Below are 26248 nucleotides of genomic sequence, written 5' to 3'. Positions count from 1 at the left end.
TACCACTAATGTAGTAATGCTAGAAGGAAAATTATGCAAATGATGCAGTCATCAGGTAATATAAAATGACCAGTAGTGCGATAATTCTGATACAACAATAATGGGGCAAATGGTGCAGAATCCTCAGCACAGTAAGTGGCCTGTAGTGATCAACAACAGTTATGCAAACATCTCAGAGTGAGTACGGGAATAATGTCACAACAGAGATGTTCAAAATACAAATAAAAAGTGTTCAAATGTGTGCATATAAATATGCAACTAATATAAATTAAAAAAATCATTAAGCAATTGGAAAAGAATAATATTTTCTGAGATTTGGGTGAACTATGGTGTCTATTACATTATTTTAAAGTTTAGTATTTAAATATTAAATTACAGTTTTAATTACAGGTATTAATAAATTGACCACCCCACAATAAATGGCCCATGAGAGCATTTGATCCAGCTTCTAACCAATATGGCTGTTTTCAGAATCTTACACTTTGTTGTGTGTCCTGTCATGGTAAACGTGACAACCAAATTTCACGCCCATCTGCGAAACAACTTTTATTCTTATTTTGAAGGGGTACTACAGTGTCAATTCTGGGGGGCCTAGACCAGGACCCCTTAAGTGCACACTCATAATCACGCATTTTGAGTGGTGGCGGAAGCTCCATTGTGTTTGAGTTTTTTTTTACCTTATCACTATAGCTACACCATTAACGATGACGTTGAGCAGCTGTCATCAATTTTTTTTTTTTTTTTTTTTTTTTTACAAATTTCTCAAAAGAGCATTTTTATGCATTATAAGACTAATTCACTGAATTTTGAGTCGAAAAACCCCAGTCAAATTTTTTTATATGATTAACCTGGTTTTTCAAATCCATATCCCAGATTTTATTAGATACTTTTCTATATGTCTGCCAAACTGCCCAAAAATGGTCAACACACTTTTTGGACGAACAGTTGGCCAGGTCGCCATGACGCATCACTTCCAACACTGATATCATGAATTTTATCAATATGTACTATGCACACACAAACAAAAATTTTTTTTTAGCTATTGTTCCACATAGTAATTGTAATTACTTAACTAATTAAAAATAATCAACATATTCATATGTTGTCTGTTTATGCGTTTAGCAAGATTTCCATTGATACCAGGCTTTTGAAAATCGGATAAAGATTTATACGTTGATCATAAATTGGTGCATTTTCACCGGTTTTAAAGAGTCATAATTTTCTGTCACAGGAAAGTGATACTTATATTACTGGAATCGTCTTCATAAAACACCTGTCCGATAATGCCGTGTAAATCAATTAAACTTTATATTTTTTAAATACACATACCTACTCTTTACGTTATATTTCAGACATGTACTTTTAGGAGAGTCCCTAAATCTTACCTCGTCCTGCGGTGATTTCCAAACTTCCTGGATTCTTTTCATTTAAAACCGTTCCTTCCGGAAATTTGGACACCAAAGCGTTTCTTCACGACGATGTTTCATTTAAAGTGTTAAAATGACGGTAGTATCAAACGCGATTATAGCATAACCTTTTACAGAGGCTAATTCTTCGACTTTATCTACAGTCAGTGAACGCGTGGGTACACTGTATAATGTGTCCAAATATCCCGTTCACAATGAAAAGGACAGGGACCTACAGCTTTTTGTCAGTATTCTCCTTCTTTGTCGTTTGTGCGTTTGTGTTTATGTTTTTGTTTTTTGTGTTTTACTCAATGATGTACGCACCATAAGTAAGCTAACCAAACTTGTTTTTTAAAAGTCGGTTGCTATCAAGAAATACCCATGGTGCACCGCTTTGTGACGCCTTGTGCAATCACATGACCAAGGGAACGCGGAAGTAAGGATCTCCCAAGTAGGTAAATTAAACCTGGGTACCAATTTTGACTGTTGTTTGGCTGCTTTTGACAGACGGACGTTTGACGAATGTAGGAACGTTTTATTTCCTTAACTGTGCTGCACCCGTAGACAATCGCTGCGCGACACATTTATTTAGGGGACGTTGGCTAAAATTAGATGGGGGGGGGGGAACCCTCCAAAATCGTTGATGGAGTTTGGCATCGCGCAGTAAAACCCCAACATCATTGATTTGATAAACAACAATTTTGCTAAGGGATAACACTAAATGCGCATTAACAATGTTTACTTTAATATTTGAATAAGTGAACCAAATACCCAATCTAATTATCTTTTTTTAGTACTTTAAATGGCCCCCCCCAAAAAATACTTTATCAGGTCAATCAATTTTGTAAGTTCTGTATTTAAAAGCCATGTTTCCTTTGTGTCTTATCATTAGTTCATGTACAGTATATGTCGATGTTGATTATACCTTACACCCAAGAAATCTTACTGTAAACCAATATTTTGTAAAGAAAGGTCTTGCATTAGGCATGGCGAAGTAGTGGTTAGCAGGTCTGGCTCACAGAAAGCATATGAATCTTGGTCCTCGTGTGTGGAGTTCGATGTTCTCCCTTTGCTTTCATGTGCAACCAAAAGGTTGTTTGGAGACTCTGAATTGTTAATGGGTGTGATTGTGAATGTGTATGGTTGTTGGTCTGCACTAGTGTATACTGTATGTGCCCTGTCATTGCCTGGTGATCAGTCAGGGTGTGGGCGGCCTCTTGCTCAAAGTCAGCTGAGATGGGTCTCCGGCTCACCCTCGAACATAATCAGGACAAGGACTATAGAAAGTGGGTGGATTGATGTCCTGCATATATTTTTGGACAACAAATCATACATTATTTTGTAGATACTGTCACCTTTGCCCCTGTATTTAAATTGGACTGTTAATATATGGGCGGGACGGTGTACGACTGGTTAGAGCGTCAGCCTCACAGTTCTGCGGTCCGGTGTTCAATCCCCGGCCCCGCCTGTCTGGAGTTTGCATGTTCTCCCTGTGCCTGCGTGGGTTTTCTCCGGGCACTCTGGTTTCCTCCCACATCCCAAAAACACTCTGGTTTCCTCCCACATCCCAAAAACATGCATGGTAGGTTAATTGACAACTCTAAATTGCCCGTAGGTGTGCATGTGAGTGCGAATGGTTGTTTGTTTATATGTGACCTGCGATTGGCTGGCAACCAGTTCAGGGTGTACCTCGCCTCCTGCCCGATGATAGCTGGGATAGGCTCCAGCACGCCCGTGACCCTAGTGAGGAGAAGTGGCTCAGAAAATGGATGGATGTATGTTACTATATTAATAAAATCATTGCTATTGTTATCCTAGTGATAGAACAATTAAAACAGTACTGTAAAGCGGAACTAAACTCAAGGAAATAAGACAACTTTCAATCAGTCAACCAATCATATTTTATTCCAGTATCAAGATATCTGTCCCTTTTTGAATATAGGAATATTAATGTGTCGACTCTTTTTCTGTAGCCATCTAGTGTCTTGATGGCGACGTCCACCTCTGCAGACCTCAAGCTGCAGTTTGCGCCATTCAGCAGTGCGCTGGAGGCGGGCTTCTGGCATCAACTTACGCAGAGGAAACTCAATGACTACAGGCTGGATGAGAGCCCCAAATGCATCAAAGGATACTACTACAATGGTGAGATGTAAAATATTGGAGTGTATTTTTCCTCTGTGTCATTCAAAATGTGCAATTAGCGGTGGACAATTTCATGAGCACCTCAGAGACAAAAAACAGCTCACCCTGTCACAAAGAGGCCACAGTGTTAGGCACAATTGGACAAGCTAGAGATTTCTAACTATCCATTTAACTCTACTCGAAGAGGTCCAATAATAAGTTATATGGCCAACTTTGTCATTGTGATAAACACAGTGCGTTAGTGATAAAAAAATGGCACGCTCCGACTTCCACAAGAATGCAACTCCGTCTTATGCAGAGGGGGAGGGGCAGTGGCTTCCATGAGTCATCATTTTCCCCTCAGAACAGGCTGAGTTCTGTTGGGCTGATAAAATAGGGTGAGAAGCGTGCTGTAATTCTTGATCATTGGTGTGATTTATTTATTTTTTTTGGACAACAGCATTTATTTAGAGACCTGAGAGCTTAATTAGATTGTGGAAGAACAAATGAATACTGTCTAAAAATAACCACTTGTCATTTATATTCCATATAGGTGATCCGTTTGGTTTGCCCACCCGTCTGACCTTGGAGTTCAGTGCATTTGATGTGTAAGTCGGAGGACTTGTCTTTCATGCCAAGAGAGCCAGATGGCAAGATTTGAACAGATCAAGAGGGGTCCAAATTGTAAATGAAAGGTGTCTTGACTGTGAGTGACAATCGAGTGGGTTTTACAGCAGATGGCAATGTCGTTACTGCTTTGACCAAAAGTGTCATGTGAATCCACTTCCTCATCGGGCTATTTCGAAACTTGCAGCCACACTAGGTATCACAATGAAATTCCTATCACAATAATTTACTTTAGGGGTGCCAAGCATGTCTGGCTCATAGTTTTCTATTTTTATATTTAGGGGTGCAACAATAAATATTTAAAAAAATTTGTTAAAAAAACACAAACTTTTGTTGAATATAACATTTCATTCAAATGTTGACTTTTTATACACGCAGTCAAATATTGTTCAAAACAGAACATTTTATTGAACATGGCAGAAACATAGATCAACATCTGCTGATGTCAAACTTTTGAGCTGCCACTTGTTATGAGACAGAATTCACAGGATCAATTAAATAATTAAAAAAATTGGTCAAGCCAGTTATTCCCACTTAGCTGATTGAATGACAAACCACCTGACCATCTAGCCTTTTAACAGGGAATTGCATCAAAACAGCACTGGAAGGTTTATGTGTACAACCAAATTTCACACTTAACCACAGCATATCAGTAAATTATAATGCAGAGTCACCAATGTTGTTTTTGTATTTTTTGACACCAGAGATGGGTCCGCCACGGCCCATTGCTGTGAGGCTGTTGGAAAACTATACAACACTAACACGCTGGATGCCTTTAAGAGCACGGACAAGAAGGCTCTGCTGGACAAAGAGTCCGAAGAGGTGAAATACTGTACATAAGATGTGCAGCAAGTACAGTAGCATGTAATTCCATTTTGGAAAACCTTGACGCTTGTTCTTTATTAGCTTTGGGATGCCATGCGGTCCGGAGATGCGCTCACAAACCCAAGCATCCTCTGTAGGTTTATTCTGCTGACCTTTGCGGTATGTGCCAGCAGCATTGTGTAACATTGCACATGAAAATTCAGGTTAATTGATAAATTTCTTCCCAACTTCCTCCAGGATTTGAAAAAGTACCATTTCTACTACTGGTTCTGCTTCCCTGCTCTCTGTTTCCCAGAAGGGATAAAGATCGTAAAGAAGCCTTCTGTCCTGGAGACGGTTTTCACAGCAAAACAGGTTGGTACTATTAAATTTGTATGTGTGTAACACATTAGCATACGATGGGTAATTTTTTGTTGTTGCATGATTATGTCGTGCTCAAATTCCATAAACTGCCAGAATATTATTTGCGCTGCAGTAAGTTTCTTTTCCTTTTCTGTGCTTAACATTAAACTGTTCATTTTTGCCATTGCTGGTACCCTTCTGTGGAGCCATCACACTAACAGAGCACGTAGCAAAACATGTTTGAGTTATCGACATTGTATAGCATCACTTGTATTATTATTATTTTGTAGTGAAATACTGGAGTAAGTCCTAACTTTTTGAGTTTTAACTATTTAAAGCCCAAGATTGGTTCATGAGAATCTTACAGATCAAGTATAATGTAACATCATCTAGTATTCTCCAAATTAAATTTTAATCGGTCCCTTCCAATGACCGATACAAATGGCACTGATACGTCTGGCATTACAGTACGACCTCATTGTTTTTAATAACTGAAAAATTAAAGAAATCAATAATGCTTCAGTGCCTCTCCTGGATGGACCAATACATCACATTTAATTATGCGTTGATAAAAGCTCGATATAAGAGGTATAATAAGTTATTCATGAATAACCTTTTCAGTCTGGATCGATATATAGCAGTAGGGGTGTTCATTAGCTCTCGCCACCATACGTCGAAACAATTTTTCTCATTTATTTATCGCCTGTAATTGTCTCTGCCTCAGATCGCAGCCTTGCAGGAGGCCTATGATGGCCTGTGTATCAAAGGCGGAACCACTTCAGTTCCCTATTTCCTCATGAAGTACACAGATGATGCCGTTCAGTTAGCCCCATTAGCAGAGTGGGCGACATTCTTTCCCGATGCACAAAAGGTTTGTGTAACATTTTTTTCTTTTGTTTCCATCAGCAATATGTAGTAATTCTGATTTGAAATAATTAAAATCCGATCTCACGTCAGCTGTTTACATGTGACGTGATCTATTCCGATCTGTTGTTTACATGTGCAACAACATTCGTTAAGTGACTGATGATGAACTTGTATGCAAAAGTGATTAGTTGTTTTAAAAAATCATTTGTCACACAGGTATAAAAAGAAGTTAAAAAATGACAAGAAAATACAGCAAATGATTTGACCCTAGGCAAAGCTTTCTAAAAGTATTGGGACAAGCTGGAGTCTGCTTACTTCATGTGACCTGTTGAGGCTGCTACTTCTCGGGAACAAGAGTGAGAACTATGCGTAATCTTAATAATGCTTTCATCTAGGTCGCCGTGGGTGTGTATGATCCGTGTACTCTGTCTCAACATCCAGGATGGCCTTTGAGAAATCTACTGGTCCTCTTAGCTAGCCAGCGGTAAACACTCAACTCTTTGTGTGTGTGTGTTTGTCTGTTTGAAACAATGAGTTAATTCCTTCCTAACTTAAGTAACATTTTAGCATTTTAACTGTCATAGATGTGTAAAGAGATGCTAATCACTGTGTAATCCAATTAAAATAAAATCCAGTAAAACAGCTTGGCCTTTTAAAATGCGATACTGTCAGTCAGTAGCGTTTTATAGGTATTGCTGGAATTAATACAGGCTCTGTAGTTTATAAGAAGTGTTTACGCTAGCATCTTCTTGGTTGAATTTATCTCTGCATATAATATTTAATCATTAATTGTATTGGTCATGTTGTACTGACCAGACCCTTCCCCATTTCTGGTTCTATGGTTATCGTAAGACTTTTTCTCGCCCCGTTTTGGGTAGCCTTAATGCATAGATCAGACTCCAGAGTTTTAGCTCCTTTTTTGACCTGACTTGCTATTGTGGGGGTGGTTTCCCAGGTGGGCCCAACATATTTTGTTGGGAACGACAAAACGTCTTGACCAACTATTTGGCCCTACGATGCAAAAAATGAAAGTCCAGCAAGTTAAATTTTTTAAAAATAGTTTTTATTTTTTTGGGATATCTTCCGTGCAGTAGGTTAATTGACAACTCTAAATTGCCCTTAGGTGTGAATGTGAGTGCGAATGGTTGTTTGTTTGTATGTGCCCTGCAATTGGCTGGCAACCAGTTCAGGGTGTACCCCGCCTCCTGCCCGATGATAGCTGGGAAAGGCTCCAGGACGCCCGTGACCCTAGTGAGGAGAAGCGGCTCAGAAAATGGATGGATGGATCTTCCGTGTAGTGTGACGTATGAACAACAACTCTCCTACATAGTGCCTTGACATCAACCAATAGGATTGCCTCCCTTGCTCGCAGTTGTCAGTTTATTCACGCAGTTGTCAGTTTATTTACTGAAGCTTTAGAGCATGAATTGACCGAATGCCAGTACCATATTAGGGAAAATGCGTTGCTATGTCAACTTGTTTGGATACTATCTCGGTGAGAGTTTGTGCATGTGTATGTGTGAGGAAAATGCCACACGTGTGTAATATATTGTATAGACATTGATTTTGCATTTATGTTGTGTGTTAGGGACGCAAAGGTGGACACTGTGGAGGTGCTGTGTTTCAGGGACCGAACCCTGCAGGGAAGCCGTTCCATTCAGCATAGCGTCGTTTTTCAGGTCAAACTACCTGAACTCCCATTTGACTCTGGTAATCTTTTTTGGGGGGTGGAAGAGAGGGGGAAGAGGGTGGTTGTCTCTTAACTGATATAACCTGTCCGTCCTGCTTGCCTTTTTTTGGGGACTGTTTATTAGAATTGGAATCGTTATGCATTTGTTTTTGTCTTTATGCATAGCTTAACAGATATGAACACTCCATCCTGCTTGAATAAATTTTTTCAGTTGACCTTTTATACATGTGTGGCTTCATGCATGTCTTAACTCATGAACCCTCTGTCCTGTTTGACGTTCCGCTTCTCTTCCTTCATGTCTGTTGAATAAGGGATGAACTGCTGATGAAATGATAATAGCACTAGGGGAATGATGGCACAATGTGATCTGTGAAGCTTTTTGATGTGTTTATTTGAGGCATTTTTATTTACCTCTTCTGCCTCTCTTTGCAAAAGCTTAATAATTGACTTGAATGCGCTGCCTTAACCATTGACAAAGCCGCCTAATGAAATGAAAGTCTCATTAGCATTTGCCATTTTATTTAGCTTTTGTTTGTCAGGTGTACAAGTAAAGCTTATTTGTTTCACCTTTTTTTTGTTGTCCACAGCATGTCCTAAGAGTGTTGGTTGGGAGAAGAATGCCAAGGGAGCGATGGGACCCCGAATGGTCAACCTCAGTGAATGCATGGACCCCAAAAGGTAGTGGAAAAAAACACTCCCTAGAATATAATACCGGTAGTAGAGAGCAGGACTCTGCCAAGGATAAATAGTTGTGATATGACCACCTTATCTGGTCACTGCACAATGTGGTCCCAATGCCAGTGGACTATGACAGCAAAAATGTAACTAAGGTTTTCATATATTGGGGGAGAGGCAACTCATGCTAGACACCAAAGTGAGTTGATACTAGGCGTCGTTTTAGCCATGCCCCGAAAAAATCAGGAAAACTGAAATGGTGCAAAACACACGATTGAGTACTACACACACACACTCTTTGCACATTTTCAGCAATTCTCTTCAAACATGTATAATGTATTGAGAAACAAATCTCTGAATTCACTTTACAGAGTCTTTAAAGAACAATGTTAACTAAAGTAAATCATACTGGTTTGTTAATGCTAATTTGTGGATACATTGTATCTCTATTTAGCTTTTGCCTTTGATATCGTAGTGGTTTTGTGTAGTGGGTTGACGCTTGTGAGAAAAGAAGCGGGCATGAATGGAAAAACTTAACTGTGACATCACAGAAGGGCCAAAATCTAAACTACTTGCTTAGAATCACATTTCCTGCCATAGGCAAATTACAAAAGACTTACTTGATTATGTAATGCGAGATGAATATGTGTCTAACACCAATTAAACAAATAATTTCCCATAATACTCAATGCCTTCTATTGGGATCTTTGCCAAGTTTACTAAGTTGTGTCAGCTGTCTCTTCCAGGCTTGCAGAGTCATCAGTTGATCTTAACCTGAAACTGATGCGATGGAGACTAGTCCCTTCGCTGGACCTGGACAAGGTGGTCAGCACCAAGTGTCTTCTGCTGGGAGCTGGGACCCTAGGCTGCAATGTGGCCAGAACTCTGATGGTGAGAAGGAAATAGACAGGAGGAGTTCTTTAAAAAAAGACCAAGGTGATTTCTCCTTTGTTGTGGGGCTGTCCTGGTTGACACGCCTCTGCAACATCGTGTGGACATCTGGGAGATCCTGCCCAGGTGGAGGAGTTCAAGTATCTTGGGGTCGTGTTTACGAGTGAGGGAAGAATGGAATGGGAGATCGACAGGCGGATCGGTGCAACGTCTGCAGTGATGCTGACTTTGTATCGGTCCGTTGTGGTGAAGAAGGAGCTAAGTAGAAAGGCAGAGTTCTTAATTTACCGTTCGAGCTACGTTCCTACCCTCACCTATGGTCACGGGCTGTGGGTTGTCATCGAAAAGAACAAGACCCCTGTATACAAGCGGCCGAAATGTGTTTCCTCTGCAGGGTGTTCGGGCTCTCCCTTAGAGAGAGGGTGAGAAGCTCGGTCATCTGGGAGGGGCTCAGAGTAGAGCCACCGTTCCTCCGCATTGAGAGAAGCCAGATGAGGTGGCTCGGACATCTGATTAGGATGCCTCCTGGACACCTCCCCTGTGAGGTGTACCTGGCACGTCCCACTGGGAAGAGACCCCGGGGACGACCCAGGACACGCTGGAGAGACTATGTCTCACTGCTGGCCTGGGAACGCCTCGGGATCCCCTGGACGAGCTGGATGAAGTGGCTGGGGAGAGGGAATTCTGGGTGTCCCTGCTAAAGCTACTGCACCGCGACCCGACCTCGGATAAGCGGCAGAAAATGGATGGATGATTTCTCCTTTTTTGTGTAGGGATGGGGAGTGAGACACATCACCTTTGTGGACAACGCAAAGATCTCCTACTCCAATCCGGTGCGGCAGCCTCTCTATGAGTTTGAAGACTGTCTCGGAGGAGGGAAGGCCAAAGCCATCGCCGCTGTTGACCGACTCACCAAAATCTTTCCTGGTGTGGTGAGTACAGTCAATATATCTATGATAAATGTATTGAAGTTATCAATAAATCTTTATTTACTACAACTAACTACGTGCAGTGGGTACGGAAAGTATTTTTCACTCTTTATTATATTGCAGCCATCTGCGAAAATAATTTATTTTGTTTTACAGAAATATTTATATATATTTACAGTATATATATTATATTATTATATATTATATTATACAATATTTACAGAAAAAAACTGAATTGTTGAAATTTTTGAAGATTTATTAAAAAAGAAAAACTGAAATATCACACAGCAGACCCTTTGCTGTGACACTCATATATTTAACTCGGGTGTCCAATTCTTCTGATCATCCTTGAGATGGTTCTACACCTTCATTGGAGTCCAGCTGTGTTTGATTATACTGATTGGACTTGATTAGGAAAGCCTGTGTAAGACCTTACAGCTTACAGTGCATGTCAGAGCAAATGAGAATCATGAGGTCAAAGGAACTGCCTGAAGAGCTCAGGGACAGAATTGTCACAAGGCACAGATCTGGCCAAGGTTACAAAAAAATGTCTGCTGCACTTACGTTTGATGATGTAACTCATGATGGTAGCAGCAGAAAAAAAATTCAAAAAAAAAATAATTCATCCAAACTAATCGGGAGAAGCTTCATCATGTAACAAGACAATGGCCCAAAACACACTGCCAACACAACAAAGGACTCCATCAAGGGGAAAAACTGGAAGGTCTTAGACTGGCCAAGTCAATCACCGGACCGTAACCCAATAGAGCATGCATTTTACCTCCTGAAGAGGAGACTGAAGGGAGAAAACCCCAGAAAGAAACAAGAAATGAAAGAGGCTGAAGTCAAGGACTTGAATATCATTTCAAATTAAGAATGCAGCAGTCTGGTAAAGTCAATGGATCCCAGGCTTGATGCAGCTATTGCAAGTAAGTGTTATGCCACCAAATATTAAATGTTATTCACTTTAAGTTCTAATAGTTTTGCTCACTTGAAAAGTGGGTGGCTTCAAACAAAAGGTGCTCTGTTCTGAGTTAACACATCTAGATGTAAATACCATGAAATAAAAGTTGGAATTCTGAACTTTTGTTTCGTGGTCATCTTTTGGTCTGAAACCCAAATGTATTCAGTTTACAACAAAAACAAAGGAATGGAGGAGGGGACTGTATATACTCCTTTTACAGTGTTCGCGCTGCACATTCGCCAACTCGCCAATGGCTTAATGAAACAGGATGTGGCAAAGCGAATATTGCCCACATTCGTCACGCTGGTAAATAAAAATTGCCCACTTCAAAAGCCCATCCTGATGAAAGTTAAGTTGAGCACTCTCATTCTGCTGTGTGTTAATGTTGTTAGTGGTTTAGTTTTTCCCCACTTCGTAACATGCTTCAATTTGCCACCGAGTGCGGTATCGGGAGAGCTGCCGTCCAGCCCCTGCTCACTAAGTAGAGAGGCTCACGGGGTTGCCCAGCTCCGGGTAGCGGCGCGTCAGAGAAGAGCCGACTCCGATCGGCGCCTAATTGAAGCATCTTACTGCAACGTACGTTTGAAATGTTGATGATCAATGTGTCCTGCAATTCACATTAGTTCTCACAGCTAGCTATCTGCTGCAATGTTTTAAGTAATATTAGTATGGTATTTATATAAAGAGAAGTTAGCCTCTGTATAAAACTGCTGAAAAGATTGTTAGTACCCCCCTACCCATCCTTGAGGACTTGCATGCTGCCAGAACAAAATCAAAAGCCATGCAAAATCCTCTTGGACCCTCCACATCCTGGTCACCACCTCTTCCAGCTCCTTCCCTCAGGTAGGCGCTCCCAAAGAACAATGCAAACTAAAACAAGTAGACATTCCAACAGATTCTTCCCTCTTGCCATTAACTTCTTAAGCAGTTAACTTGCAATTCCATGGCAACATGCTGCCAATTTTGTCTCAAGTTTGTTGTCATAGCTCTGTCGGGCCAATTATACATTACTCGTGCACTTACTATAGTAGTCTCGCCACGCTGCACGATTTGCATATCTGTTGTTGACCAATACTGGCAACTCATGTGCCTGAGTAGCATCTGCAATCTTTGCACAATCGACATTGTCCCAGATTACCGCACTACTAGTTACTTTAAACTGCATACATTTCCTGAAGTTTCTGCGCCCTTTTGCCCAATGGTCATTACACCGGACTATCGTTCTATTAGTTATTTCAAACTGCTCTGATTGCTAAAGGACTCTGCATCTTTTTGCACATTGTCAAAAAAAAAAAAAAAAGTTGTAACTGCATTAACAGATTACTGGGAACCTTTTATTGCTCAGCGACTGTTTTTTTATTTCTTTATGTCTCAAAAGTATTCTCCGTCAATTGACTGTCTATTGTCGTACTAGAGCGGCTCCAACTACCAGAGACAAATTCCTTGTGTGTTTTTGACATGGCAAATAAAGATTATTCTGATTCTGATAAAACGAGTACTGTAAATAAAACATGAATTAACTAACTACTCACCCTTTAAAGACGTCAAACAGACACACAATGGAGAGGCAACAGGAAGGTGTTTTCAAAGTGACACTATGACTTGGTGGCAACTTTTCGCCAAGGAAGGTCTGGAATTATTAAGATTTGTTAATTATTATGTATTGCTCGTTGCAGTATGTTCCATTTATAGTTCCGTTGTTATCACCATACCTTTGCTTTTTGCCATCACCGGTGCCACAAAAAAAACCACACAAAACCATGAGCGAGAGGGAGAAAGTATAATTTCTCTAAGTCCAAATCCACCTTTAACCATGTCATTATAATGGCTAAGCTATAAGATCCAATTAAAAATGTATGAAAATGAAATAAAAACAACTTGTTATGTGTCTGTTCACTCTGCCTCTTCCTTGCTCTTCCATTTTTCGTCCTGTCAGAATGCAGAGGGCTTGAACATGAGCATTCCCATGCCAGGCCACCCGGTGAATTTCTCCCAAGCCACTCTGGCCCAGGCCCAGAGAGACGTGGAGCAGCTGGAGAAGCTCATCTCGGTACACGATGTGGTCTTCTTACTAATGGACACAAGAGAGAGCCGCTGGCTGCCCACCGTGATTGCGGGTAGTAAGAGGAAGGTAAGGATGGAACATTGCGTTTAACGTCATGATAGACGTACTCCAGGTGGCTTGGTTCCATGTCCACATACTGCAGGCGAAAGCTCCTCCCCCTCATCTGATAAAACATTGAACAAGACCTTTTTTTCAACAAATTTCTCTATCAGAAACATTTTATTTTAGCCGTTGACCGCTTGTCAAGAACATCAATTTCAAAATGTTGGGCAATTGTCAACAGGTCCTTTGCGCATTGCGTTCTCCCCGTCAATCCACCGTGGGGGACAAAGCCTTCAGTCGCTCTGCTCTGCCCCCATCTTTGGATCGAAATACCACCTGACCTCTGAAACACAGACTCATTCACCCTCTTCAAATCCAAACTCAAGAAACACGTATTCCGGACCCCCTACTCACTTTAACATTTCCCATTTTACTTGATGTTTTATGTTGATCATCTCTCACTTCCTTCTCCTTGCTGGAATGCAATGAATGCTGTCAGACAAATCCTTTTTATGTTGGCTAAACTTCCAAATCCAAAATAAACTCAAACTTGTTCACCAAGTTCTTTTAAAGGTCAGTGAAGATGCACATTATAGAACCATTCAGGACTGGAAAAAGAGCAGTTCAAATAAATAAATGCCCCAAAAGCCCTTGATGAATGTATGCAAAAAAAGAAAAAAGGCCTTAATGAATGTATGAAAACCTCTGACCACAACTGTACATTCCAAGCGGTTTCACAACTTGTCATCTGTCCCTTTTGGTAGTTGGTGATCAACGCTGCTCTGGGCTTCGACACATTCGTGGTCATGCGCCACGGCCTGAAGAAAGCTCGACAAAATGCGTGCGGCGACGTGGATTCCCCCCCTTCCTGTTCATCCGCGTCCTCTTCGTCCTCCACGCCAGCCGGCTCAGCGTCCTCTCTGTTCTCAAACATTCCCGGACACAAGCTGGGTTGCTACTTCTGCAACGATGTTGTGGCGCCAGGAGATGTAAGAACTCTGCACATACTGTACATGCACTCATTTGACCCTTAAAATGTCTTTTAAAGGTCCCATGCCACCAGATTTTCTTAAATTATTTTTTATAATCTTTGATATCCTTTTATCTGGTTTGCAAGATAATTTGGGTTGAAAATGCTCAGAAAGTGCTGTTTCAAGCTATTCTAGTTGGTCTTAATGCCTGGCATCGTGCCACACTCCACAAAATGGGCCAGAACACAGCACAATTCTGGTTCCGAAATGCTTAGGAATTTAAATATACACAACAAATTGATGGAAAACTAGTTTTGAAATCAGAAGTCAAGGATAATTGTTTTTTCAACTGTTGTTCAGGTTACTGTAAAAAGGGGTTTGGCAACAAAAAAAAAATGCTTGCAGTATCGCAATTATATTATTTATTATGTATGATTATTTGAAATTTTGGTGCAGATTTTAGCAAGAATCATGGAAGTTGAGGCAAATGATTTGCTTTTGCGGGTCACATAAAATGATGTGGCGGGCTGGATCTGGACCCCTGGCCTTGAGCTTGACACCTGTGTGCTAAAGACCTAAAACGATAATAATAATAGTCAATCAAAGTTGTTGCCAATAATGAGACGAATCTTTTGCAAATCTCCTGTAGCTTTAAAGAGAAATTATTTTATTCTGCCAGTCCTCAAACACCGTGCTCATTGACCTATTTTAATCAAAACAGAAATGCATTGTTTTATTGTGAAATTTCCAGCCCACAGGTAGTGTGACATGTGGAGCAGCTCCAAAATATGTTTCACTGTGCAGGCTTATCATGAGGTTATAGCCTTTCAAAAAATAACACCCATTGTGAAGTTGAAATTACTTGAATTTTTTTCTGACAACAAACTGAGAGCTACAGTACTTCTTGGTAACTGATTAATGCGAAGGGCTACTAGTTTGATGTACATTTCTGAGGCTGCTTCAGGTCAAACTGACAATTTTTTTCCCCTTAAATTGATCATGATTCAGTTCCTGGTTTGGTCCGGAACATATCAAGAAATGAGCAAAAATGTTAATCATTGTTTTCCAAAGTAGAAGCAGATGTTTGCAAATGTCATTTTTTGATCAAACACAAAGATAATCAGTCTGCTTTCATGGAGGACTCCAGAAATCACAGAATATTTATTTTTGAGAGGCTGAACTCAGTCGATTTGGACAATTTTAAGTTAAACATTAGGTCTTTACCATTAATTAATTTAAATTATTGTCAATTAGTTGATAATTTAATTGTTGTTGATTAATTGATTAATTGTTGCAGTTCTATCGACGACAGTCTCAGAAAATCCCAATGTACAATCACTGGTGAGCTATTTATAGAGCAGGCAGCAGGCTACATCCTCGGTGCTATCTGCATTACAGTAATTGTATGACTTGTCTCTTTTGCGGGTGCACATGTGTCCATGTGTGAACAAGTGTGCCGTGTAATATTATTTTACTCTGTCAGTTATTTCTTATGCGCGGTGGCAGTTATCATAGCTTGCAAGGACAGTGTCACCTCAATATCAAACCACATAGTCTAGCCAAACATACTGGACTTTAGTTGCCAAGTGGGCTCAAGCACAAATTGATGGGCCAAGTCATTTGCAGTGAGGTAAAATAAAACAAGTTGAAAAAAATGTAAGAAACATTTGAATCTCATCGGTTAATCTTTCACTATTGTATTTTGTTTTTGTTTTTTTGTGAACAGTCAACCCGGGATCGGACTCTGGACCAACAGTGCACTGTAAGCCGACCAGGCCTGGCCATGATTGCTAGCGCCTTGGCTGTGGAGATGATGGTGTCTATTCTGCAGCACAGTGAAGGGTGAGCACTGTTACCACAGCAACGTTACCCTGACTGAGTTGAAAGTGATGGCGGCTGTGTATAAATCAAAGCTGTGTAGCTTGGGTGTAAATTCATAAATCTTTTGTGAAGTAGATACATGCAGGGTATGATAAGGCAACTATTTTCTGACGTGTAATAAGCAGCCACACATCCATTTGAAAGTCTTGTCTAAAAAGCTTTGAGTGCTAAACTTAGACTCCTTGGCTGTATTACCATGGGTTTTCTGCTTTATAGCCATGGTTACTCATGACAACTCAAAACTTTGTCAAATGTGTGGGTTTTACTTTTGAGAGACGTCATCGCTCTGCAAGGGGTCATGACCTTCTATTCGTTAGTGGGGGTTTTGTGCTGCATTTTTCTATCTAGGCTGTGTTTGATTTGATCCAGTTGCTCATTGTCTTCACATGAAGGATGTCACCTTGTGTGCCCCCTCCCCCCGCTTTTCCCCCACTCTTTGCAGAGGCTACGCGGTGGCAAGCAGCAGCGACGACCGAATGAATGAACCTCCCACTTCGCTTGGCCTTGTTCCACATCAGGTACCGCGGACTCACTGTCCCTCAGCTACACGCTGAATCAACGCAGCATGCATGCTGCTCTAATATATTGGAGCTACATACGCTCTTAAACCTTAACTATACAGTTGATGGGTTAAGTGTCAAACAAGTGTAAAGATAAGAGCAACGTCGAATAAAACTAAAGGAAAGTGGAACTAATGACAAAGTACTGTTAAAGATATAATATTTAGTTTATACTTGCCATTTTAAGCCCCCCTCAATTTGTGTGTCCGTAGAGGTTCTCAAAATGTTTACACCAGTTTTCATCAAAAACAAGGCAGGGGTTTTATTCCAAAAAGGTATATTTCATATTATTGTGAGCGACTGTAACATTATACACAGTTTGAATATTAACACTGTGCTTAAATATTGCAAATTAAATAACTGAACTTAAATGATTCAATTAAAAATGTATCCCACATTTTTTTTTTTTTTATTCCCTGAACTAACATTTTAAATGGCGGCATGGTGAAAACTGGTTAGAACATCTGCCTCGCAGTTCTGAGGACCAGTGTTCAAATCCGGCCTTGCCTGTGGGGAGTTTGCTTGTTCTCCCCGTCTGTGTGGATTTTCTCTGGGTACTCCGGTTTCCTCCCACATCCCAAAAACATGCATGGTCTCGGTTGATTGAAGACTAAATTGTCCGTAGGTTTGAATGTGAGTGCGAATGGTTGCTTGTTTATACAGCGGGGACGGAAAGTATTCAGAACCCCTTCATTTTTCACTCTTTGTTATATTGCAGCCATTTGCTAAAATCATTTAAATTATTTTTTTTTTGCTTATTAATATGCACACAGCACACCATATTGACAGTAAAAAAACAGAATTGTTATTTTTGCAGATTTATTAAAAAAGAAAAACTGAAATATCACACAGCCATAAGTATTCAGACCCTTTGCTCAGTATTTAGTAGAAGCACCCTTTTGAGCTAATACAGCCATGAGTCTTTTTGGGAATGATGCAACAAGTTTTTCACACCTGGATTTGGGGATCCTCTGCCATTTCTCCTTGCAGATCCTTTCCAGTTCTGTCAGGTTTGTGGGTGAACATTGGTGGGCAGCCATTTTCAGGTCTCTCCAGAAATGCTCAATTGAGTTTAAGTCAGGGTTCTGGCTGGGCCATTCAAAAACAGTCACGAAGTTGTTCTGAAGCCACTTCTGTAATTTAGCTGTGTGCTTAGGGTCATTGTCTTGTTGGAAGGTGAACCTTCGACCCAGTCTGAGGTCCTGAACACTCTGGAGAAGGTTTTCATCCAGGCTATCCCTGTACTTGTCCGCATTCATCTTTTCTTCGATTGCAACCAGTCTCCCTGTCCCTGCAGCTGAAAAACACCCCCACAGCATGATGGTGCCACCACCATGCTTCACTGTTGGGATTGTATTGGACAGGTGATGAGCAGTGCCTGGTTTTCTCCACACATGCCGCATAGAATTGAGGCCAAAAAGTTCCATCTTGGTCTCACCAAACCAGAGAATCTTATTTCTCACCATCTTGGAGTCCTTCAGGTGTTTTTTAGCAAACTCCGTGCGGGCTTTCATGTGTCTTGCACTGAGGAGAGGCTTCCGTCGGGCCACTCTGCCATAAAGCCCCGACTGGTGGAGGGTTGCAGTGAGCTTGACTTTCTAGAACTTTCTCCCATCTCCCGGCTGCATCTCTAGAGCTCAGCTACAGTGATCTTTGGGTTCTTCTTTACCTCTCTCACCAAGGCTCTTCTCCCCTTCATTGCTCAGTTTGGCCGGGCGGCCAGCTCTCGGAAGGGTTCTGGTTGTCCCAAACATCTTCAATTTAAGGATTATGGCGGCCACTGTGCTCTTAGGAACCTTAAGTGCAGCAGAATCTTTTGTAACCTTGGCCATATCTGTACCTTGCCACAATTCTGTCTCTGCGCTCTATAAAATTAATTTGTGTATGCAATTGACATTTAATCAAATATATCACTTGTTTTTTAGATAATTTCATGTGTCACAGTCAGTCCTATTTCATGTTATATGGCTATCATTTAACCTTTTGTCTGAACATTAATATCTTCATGAAGGCAATTTTCCCCATTAGATGAACATAATGTTGTGACTATTGTGTGCGCATGTTTGACAGACGTACATTTGTAGGTAATATTATTAACATGCTCTGATGGGGGTTGCCATAGAAATACTAACAGTTCCATCAGCGGAGTGCTGCATTCTACTGTTTGCACTGTTCGTGTGCATGTAGGCAAACCATAGATACTTGGGTCTGATGATGCATTGTATTATATGTCCTTTGGTTTTTATGGTGGATTTGAATGTGGACACCAACTTTGAATTGTTGAAATTAGGCTATATATATATATAAATTAGGTTTTCTTTTGGACCGATCAGTGAGTTTAAAAAACTGATAACCGATCTGATCACAAGATGGTGCAATGTGTCTATTTAAATGACTTGTTCATTTAGTGTATATACTTGTGTACCCTATACTCCTTCAAAAGTATTTTGTAGCATTTTAGACAAAAGGTAAAAAAAAACGATCATTGACCTCTAGGGGGTATTCCAGGATTGGCAACTGACATACACGTTTTCTCGTTCCCCCTCTCTTGACAGTGTTTGATTTGACAAGATAAAGCCCAGTGATCGTAAAAGACGGGATGCGGTGGTATTGGACTAAATATTGTGTCGTGCTGCGACTGTCTGACCGAGAGACGGGAAGATTTTATTGCAGTAGTCTGACAAAGTGCAATCGTGAAAGACCAAATTTCTCTTGTAGTCTGATCCACGCATTACGTGTTGTCTGTCTCAGACACAGCAAAAAAGTCCCACACAGTCTACATGTTATTTCACCGACAAGACTAAAAATAACTTTATTGGCCGTCAGATATTTACAGTACTACATCACAAGACACGTGACAAGGCTAAAAATAAACTAGCTTTTGGATTCAAACGTACACAACGGCGACGCGGAGTAAATGTCTTTTGCAGAGCCATTGATCGGATTGGCGAATTATGACCTTAAATCTGATCAGCATAAAATGCTAATTATTGTCCGATACCATTTAAGACGATCTGTTGGGTGTAAAGTCTAGTTGTAATACATTTAAGCGTGCCGAATAACTCGATAGATTTGACAAATATGCACAAACCCATCTCCCAAATGCATTGTTATTCATTTGCTTATATGTAGCTAGCCAAGCTGTGCCTCACTGTAATGACTCCAGGTTTTAACTCTCACATGACATTTGCATCAACATCTTTTATCACTTTGTATTCATCACATTGACAAATTCCGCCATTTGCGCGACACCTCGGCTGCTCATGATGTTTCAGCAATATGATGTTGAAGAAAACGGCATGAAAATGTGCTGCCATGTGTTTTTGGATAGATGATGATGAGGATGGCGAGGTGATATGGTGAATGTTTCCAGCTCTTTCTCCTCTATTGATAAAAGTTACACTATGCCAATGCAACGCTAAAAGTAGCATCAGTTGTGTAATGCTGCAGTGACCACTTGTGGCTTTGTGAAGAAAGTACATGCTTTTGTCAATTTGTGGAAGAAACTATTTCATAACAAACTCCGTTTCATCAAATTATTATTACATTATACATACATACATTATTATATTAAAAAGTTTCCATGTAAAATTATGAAAAACATTTATTTTGTGGTTACCACTTTCTTTTCATATTCATAGTAACAATATGGATATAAATATATTAAATTATAAAGTTATTCTCAGCACTACATATTAAATATATTTCAGAAAATATTTCTCAAATATGACAACTATTGTCAAATGACTACTTGTATTGTAAAATCACATCTTTATTTTAATATAATTTCTACTTGTAAAAGTTTTTTGTAAAATTATGACTGGGCAAATTATTACGGTGTTTAGAATTAATCCTCAAAAGCGTAGATTTTATTTTATTCTCGTAAGAGCAGTTTTTCCATTTGTTCAATAGACGACTATATATATTTTTTCGTATCCTTGTAATAGTTTAACTTTGTTCTCAGAAAATATATTTTTCCCTTCTTAAAACCCCCCGCGAAAGATGAAAAACCAAAGTACTGAAGCCGCAAAGTGGCGAGGGAACACTGTATATATTTTTATCTTTATATATAACTTTCAAATTCATTCTCATTTAAGCACATCTAATGTCATTCTCATAAAAGTACTCTTTCTCGTGAAGATTACAACTTTATTCCCCCAAAGTACTATGAAGCTCTTCAATGTTTTTACTTTATTTTACAAAAATGCAGTTCACATTATATTACATCTGTATTATCGGTTTTCTTGTAGAAATTAAATACTTTCTTCTTAACTTCCTATAAAAAAATAAAATTAGAATTTTTCTTAATTTTGTTTTCTCATAAATCGATTTTGATTCTTGTAAATAATTTTTTTTCTTGTCAAATGATGACTATTCTCCTAAAAGTAATTTGAAATTATTTTTGTGTTCCAAATTTATTCTCAGCAGGGTACATTTAAATTTTAATCTTGTAAACGACTATACTCTTTCTTGTAAAAATTTAAACTTTGTTCTCAAAAATTACTATTTATTACATTCTTGAAATATTCTGACTTTAATCCCAGAAAAAGGCATTTTTAAAGAAAACTAAATAAGATTCTTAATGCAAGGCTGTACAGTAAATGCTGTTCATTTCCCTACCACTGTAGGGCGCCCTGAGCATGTATTTGAAACTTCAGAGGCCTTCAATTTATGGCTTGGCTAAATATATCTGACATTTCAACAGGAGTTGTGTGCATATAAATGTAATCTGTGTTGATGTATTTACAACGTCAGCAAGTAATTACATTTTTGATGCCTCTCTCCACAGATCCGCGGCTTCCTCTCCAGATTCGACAACGTCTTGCCTGCCAGCCTGGCCTTCGACAAGTGTACTGCGTGCGCGCCCATTGTAAGTGGCACACATTTCTCCTCCTTCATCCACCTAAAACTGAAGGTTGAGAACTACAACAGTGTGGGGGGCTGTGTTGTTTTTAACTTGTCCCATCAGGATTAAAGATGGCGTGTGACCCAAAATGCAGAAATGAGGAGGGAGGTGGGTGGCGTTGTCTGTTTTGTGTGTGTGTGTGTGTGTGTGTGTGTGTGTGGAGAGGGGCCTGCAGGGGGCATTCCCATAATTCCTATTTTCTCGCTGCAAAGTCAGAAGAGCGTGTTTTGAAATGTTGCTCCTGGAGGAATATGGAATGCCAAGAAAAGATGGAAAATCAATCAGGGAGAAGTTGCTCACTGATGTCCGTGGTTGTCGTACACCCTTGTGCGCGTGTGTTTGTGTAATAGTCCTCTGGCATTTGGTCTCTCACAAAGAAGTATTGCGATACGTTGCATCATACACTGAAGATGATGTGCACGTGAAGGACCACGGGAGTAAGGGTTGATTGAATGCTTTATTTGAACAACCAGAATAAAACAAAAAGTATACAGTGATGTTTTGAGATACAAGTGACCCGATTCGAGGTTTTCGATATTATTCTGTAATCCTAATTTGAAACCCCTAATCTCAAATTTTAAACCTGTACCCTGCCTGAAACTCTTAATTTGAATCCCTTAAAGGGTGGCTTGAAAGACTAATTTGAAACCCTAACTGTTGTTTTGACACTCCAACCCTATTTTGACTCCTTATCATAACTTGAAACCCTAACATTTACTTGCATCCCTAATTTGAAACCCCAACCTTGTCTTGAAACATTTTATGATGATCGGCGTTGTCATAATTCAGCTTTGTCATGATTCGGCAACAAAACGTTATGTAGGCTAGCAAACTGGTGCTGGCACTAACGGTTGTACGTAAACATGCCAACGTTCTGTCGAATCATGTAAAGTTTTGGTGTGTGTAAAGTAATTTAATTACAATAAACTCATTTAATTACAGTAAGTTAGCACCCATTATTTCTCATGTTGTAATGTTGGTTTGACCTGACTGTTTAGAATACATGACCTGACGAGATATTTATGTAGATACTCCGTATACAGTACTCAAGTGTATATATACAGTAAATGAAGAAGTAATTTAAATAGACACATTACTCCATCTTGTGATCGGTTATCGTTTTTTTTTTTTTTTATAAACTCGCTGATCGGAGATCAGTGATCGGCCCCAAAAATCCTGATCGTGTAAAGCCCAATTTTAAACAATAAGATTTGCTCACAACCCTAACCTTAGTTTAAAACGCGTAACATATTCAACCTACCAGACCAGAAAATATGAGTTTTGTCTCTTAATACGCCAGAAACGCAGGACCAATCAGGTTGTGCCTTTTTTTTACTTTTGAATGGACCAAGGGCCAAACTACAAATGTGGGCAAGACACATCTTGGGGTAAAAACTCAAGGTGTTTACCGTTCTAAACCAAGTTGAACTGTACGACTTGGTGAAAACGTGGCTTGGGTGTTAAAAAAAGGGAGACAGTGGGAGGAAGTGAAGGGCTCGCCAAAGTCTCGCTTTTATCCACCGATCTCAATGCGGTCTTTGTGTCTATAAAAAGGTCATAAAGCTGCAGATCTATCACTTTCATGTGAAGACCAACCAACAAGGAGGAAGGAGCAATAAGGGAGATAAAAGTTTCTCCACCTTCATTACTGAGTGTCTCGTTTCTGTGACTGATGAGATTATTAGTGTAGTATAAGCCAGTGTAGTCAAGAACAATCAAGAACATGACAGAGAGAGTGAAAAGGTTTATTTTGATTCGCTTTAAATCCCACCCACACATTTTCCCCTCCATGCCTTGCCATTGAGTCCACTTTTTTTGTCTTCTATCCAGCCAATTTCACATCTCAATCAGCAGTTTCACATTTTTGGCTCTTTCCTGCTCTTTCTACAACCCAACCCCCACTTCCCCCCTCCATTTGTGTGTCCAATCAGCAGCCTGTTCACTCTAGTTTGTGTGTGTGTGTGTGTCTGCCTTTGTGTTCTGTCTGTGTGCGGCAGTCAGCTGTGTGCTGCCAGGTCACTATGGAAACAAAACAATTCAGCTCCTGTCTGGGCTGGAGCAGTTCCTGTAGAGTTGGGGCTTTTTCACTGTGTGTGTGTGTGTGTGTGTGTGTGTGTGTGTGTGTGTGTGTGTGTGTGTGTGTGTGTGTGTGTGTGCTTCCTTACTCTATCTGGGACCGCATGCCAATAAAACTACACGACGCAGGGTAAAACACCACTGAAGTGGATTTGTCTAAAATGGTGCCAGACGCCGCTACTTATGCTAACACCACCAAATTTGATACCCCTATTATTAGAATTTGTTGGGGTTTTCCACGGTTAAGTTCATATTTTGTCCCTTTTCCACTACACAACGTGGCTCTACTGAGTTTGTATCGGCTAAATCAAGCACTATTTCAAGTACAGACATTTCAAATATTTGGAGTCCATACCATATGTGTTTGACATGAATAAAGCACTACTGGTTGCTAATTTGTCGATCGAGTTCGAACATTTGTGGACATGGCTTGAAATGACAAGTATAAAACACGCATACAGCGGTGCCTTACGAGTGACCTTACAATGTTTTCGAGATGCATGCCGTTGTTCGGCCAATTTTTTTTGTTTATTTTTTCTTGACTAGCGAGCAAAAATTTGAGGTACAACCACTGTATGGTGGAAGTGAACTCAACTCACTTCATAACAAGCAGCAGATTGGCAGATACTGAAGAATTCTTTAAAAAAACAAAAAGAGACATGAAGCTTTTTATTGCCACTCTCAGTGGATTCAAGATAGACATGAAACAGGGAAATAAACAAAAAAACTTTTTGTATTTAAGACAACCACATAACTTTGCCTTTTGGTCAGATAGCTTAATGCTAACACGTGGTTAATGCAACAGACGGGCTAACAAACAGCATCAGTGTCTTTCTTTGGTGTTATAACCCTTGAAGCAGGGCATATTTGAACACAAATGATGGCAAAACACATGTAGACAAATAATATAATACAGGCATACATTATTTATCATCTACGAAGAACGAGTAATACTGTGGCTTACTGAGGATTTGATGTGTGTTTTACTGCCCCCAGGTGGCCAAGGCCCATATATCAGAATGAGGAGCACAATGTCCATTGAATTGAAACAGAAAATTTGGTAAAAACTGCTTCAATTCTTTAATTATATTATGGCTGTGCTGTATTATAAAGTACAATATTTTTTAAAGTACAATATTATGCAGTGCTATTGTCCATCCATCCATTCTCTGAACCGCTTACCAACACTAGATGACAAATTTCTTTTTTTTTTTTTTTTTTTTTTTTTTTTTTTTTTTTTTTTGGGTGCAGGCTAGAACAGATTGATGGCATTTCAATTCATTTCAATGGGGAAAGATGTCTTGTGCTAGGAGTGTTTTAAGTTACAAGTGTGGTTACGGAACAAATGGATGCTGCTCTGGAACAAATGGATGATGCTCTGGATGCTGCAGTGTTGTACAGCACAGTCTCCATTTTGCTGCGACAGTTCGTTTACTCACTGCCCTCAGTTTCCTCTTGATTAAAATGTCTCGTGGAACATGCAGTCTCCATTTTGTTATCGTTCCTTTTATTCTGTCGTAATGATAAATGGAGGACATCAAATTGTAGCACAAGCCCTACTATATTTCCAACAGATGACAAACATCAAAAGAGAGAGAGTGTCAAATTGCCTCGAAAATCCATTGAGTTCATTTTTGACTAATGAACTCATCGCCCTGTACTTACAGTGTCTCGCACCACTTTGTTTATGGCCTTTTACTTCCTGTGTTCTTCTGAAATTGGCTAAGGCCTTAGTGGTTACTTAATGAGTCAGTGCATGGTTTGTGTGTGTGTGTGTGTGTTTTGAAAGCAAGCGACAAACGTGCCATGGAGAGCATGATATACATTAACGCGGGCAGTCAAAGCCACTGAGTCACTGGGAGGTGTTTACTCGCCGTCTACAAAAAATGATCAGACCATGGCAGACCCGCCAATCATGGGCCGCCGAACAGAAAACGTGACAGTAAACTGAGAGGAGAAAATCTCCAATTTTTAGGGGCATTAGCCACTGTTATCATCTAATAGACATGGCAGCTAAGAAGGTGTCTGGTCAGCAGGAAAACTTCCCATTTTGTTAAGTTGATAACTGAAATAGCAATGCTGCAAAGTGCAGGTACCATTTAAAGGGACTGATCTATGATTAATCCTTATTTGACCCCCCGCCAACAAAAGCATCCACTTATAGTTTTCCATCACTAAAATAATGTATTCAGATAGTATTATGTGCAGTATTTTATGTTAAACTAAGTAAAATAAATTTCTGCATATATTAACAATCTGTAAATTGGACACAGCGTGATTAATTTAAGAAAATGCCACACCTCAAACTGGTACTGGGTGACAAAAAGCCTTTATTTTATTTGGATTCCTGACAAATTATTATTTTCACGTTTAGGTTTGTTTCCCCCCTATAATGGTATCTAGTAACCTA

The 26248-nt window shown here is 39.9% G+C and overlaps 1 protein-coding gene across 5 annotated transcripts in view; it reads left to right on the top strand.

The window, feature by feature from the left end:
* The first annotated feature begins 1395 nt into the window (after positions 1-1395).
* atg7 (ATG7 autophagy related 7 homolog (S. cerevisiae)) overlaps positions 1396-26248 on the top strand; it is a 54545-nt gene continuing 29692 nt past the window's right edge. Inside the window, exons 1-18 of one of the 5 annotated variants that reach the window (XM_061687302.1) lie at positions 1396-1650; positions 1765-1861; positions 3380-3548; positions 4081-4135; positions 4859-4976; positions 5061-5138; positions 5217-5333; positions 6046-6192; positions 6584-6672; positions 7777-7898; positions 8466-8556; positions 9300-9444; positions 10218-10376; positions 13274-13468; positions 14209-14433; positions 16142-16257; positions 16739-16814; positions 21646-21726. In XM_061687302.1, the coding sequence (XP_061543286.1) occupies positions 3395-3548; positions 4081-4135; positions 4859-4976; positions 5061-5138; positions 5217-5333; positions 6046-6192; positions 6584-6672; positions 7777-7898; positions 8466-8556; positions 9300-9444; positions 10218-10376; positions 13274-13468; positions 14209-14433; positions 16142-16257; positions 16739-16814; positions 21646-21726 (1968 nt within the window). In that variant the 5' untranslated portion in view covers positions 1396-1650; positions 1765-1861; positions 3380-3394. The other 4 variants (XM_061687300.1, XM_061687301.1, XM_061687303.1 and 1 more) reach the window with 4 other exon arrangements.

The sequence above is a fragment of the Phycodurus eques genome, chromosome 10 (assembly GCF_024500275.1).
Source record: "Phycodurus eques isolate BA_2022a chromosome 10, UOR_Pequ_1.1, whole genome shotgun sequence".
In the NCBI taxonomy this organism is placed as follows: Eukaryota; Metazoa; Chordata; class Actinopteri; order Syngnathiformes; family Syngnathidae; genus Phycodurus; species Phycodurus eques.
The sequence above is the reverse complement of the archived record's forward strand: the minus strand, read 5'-3'. Positions and strand labels throughout refer to the sequence as shown.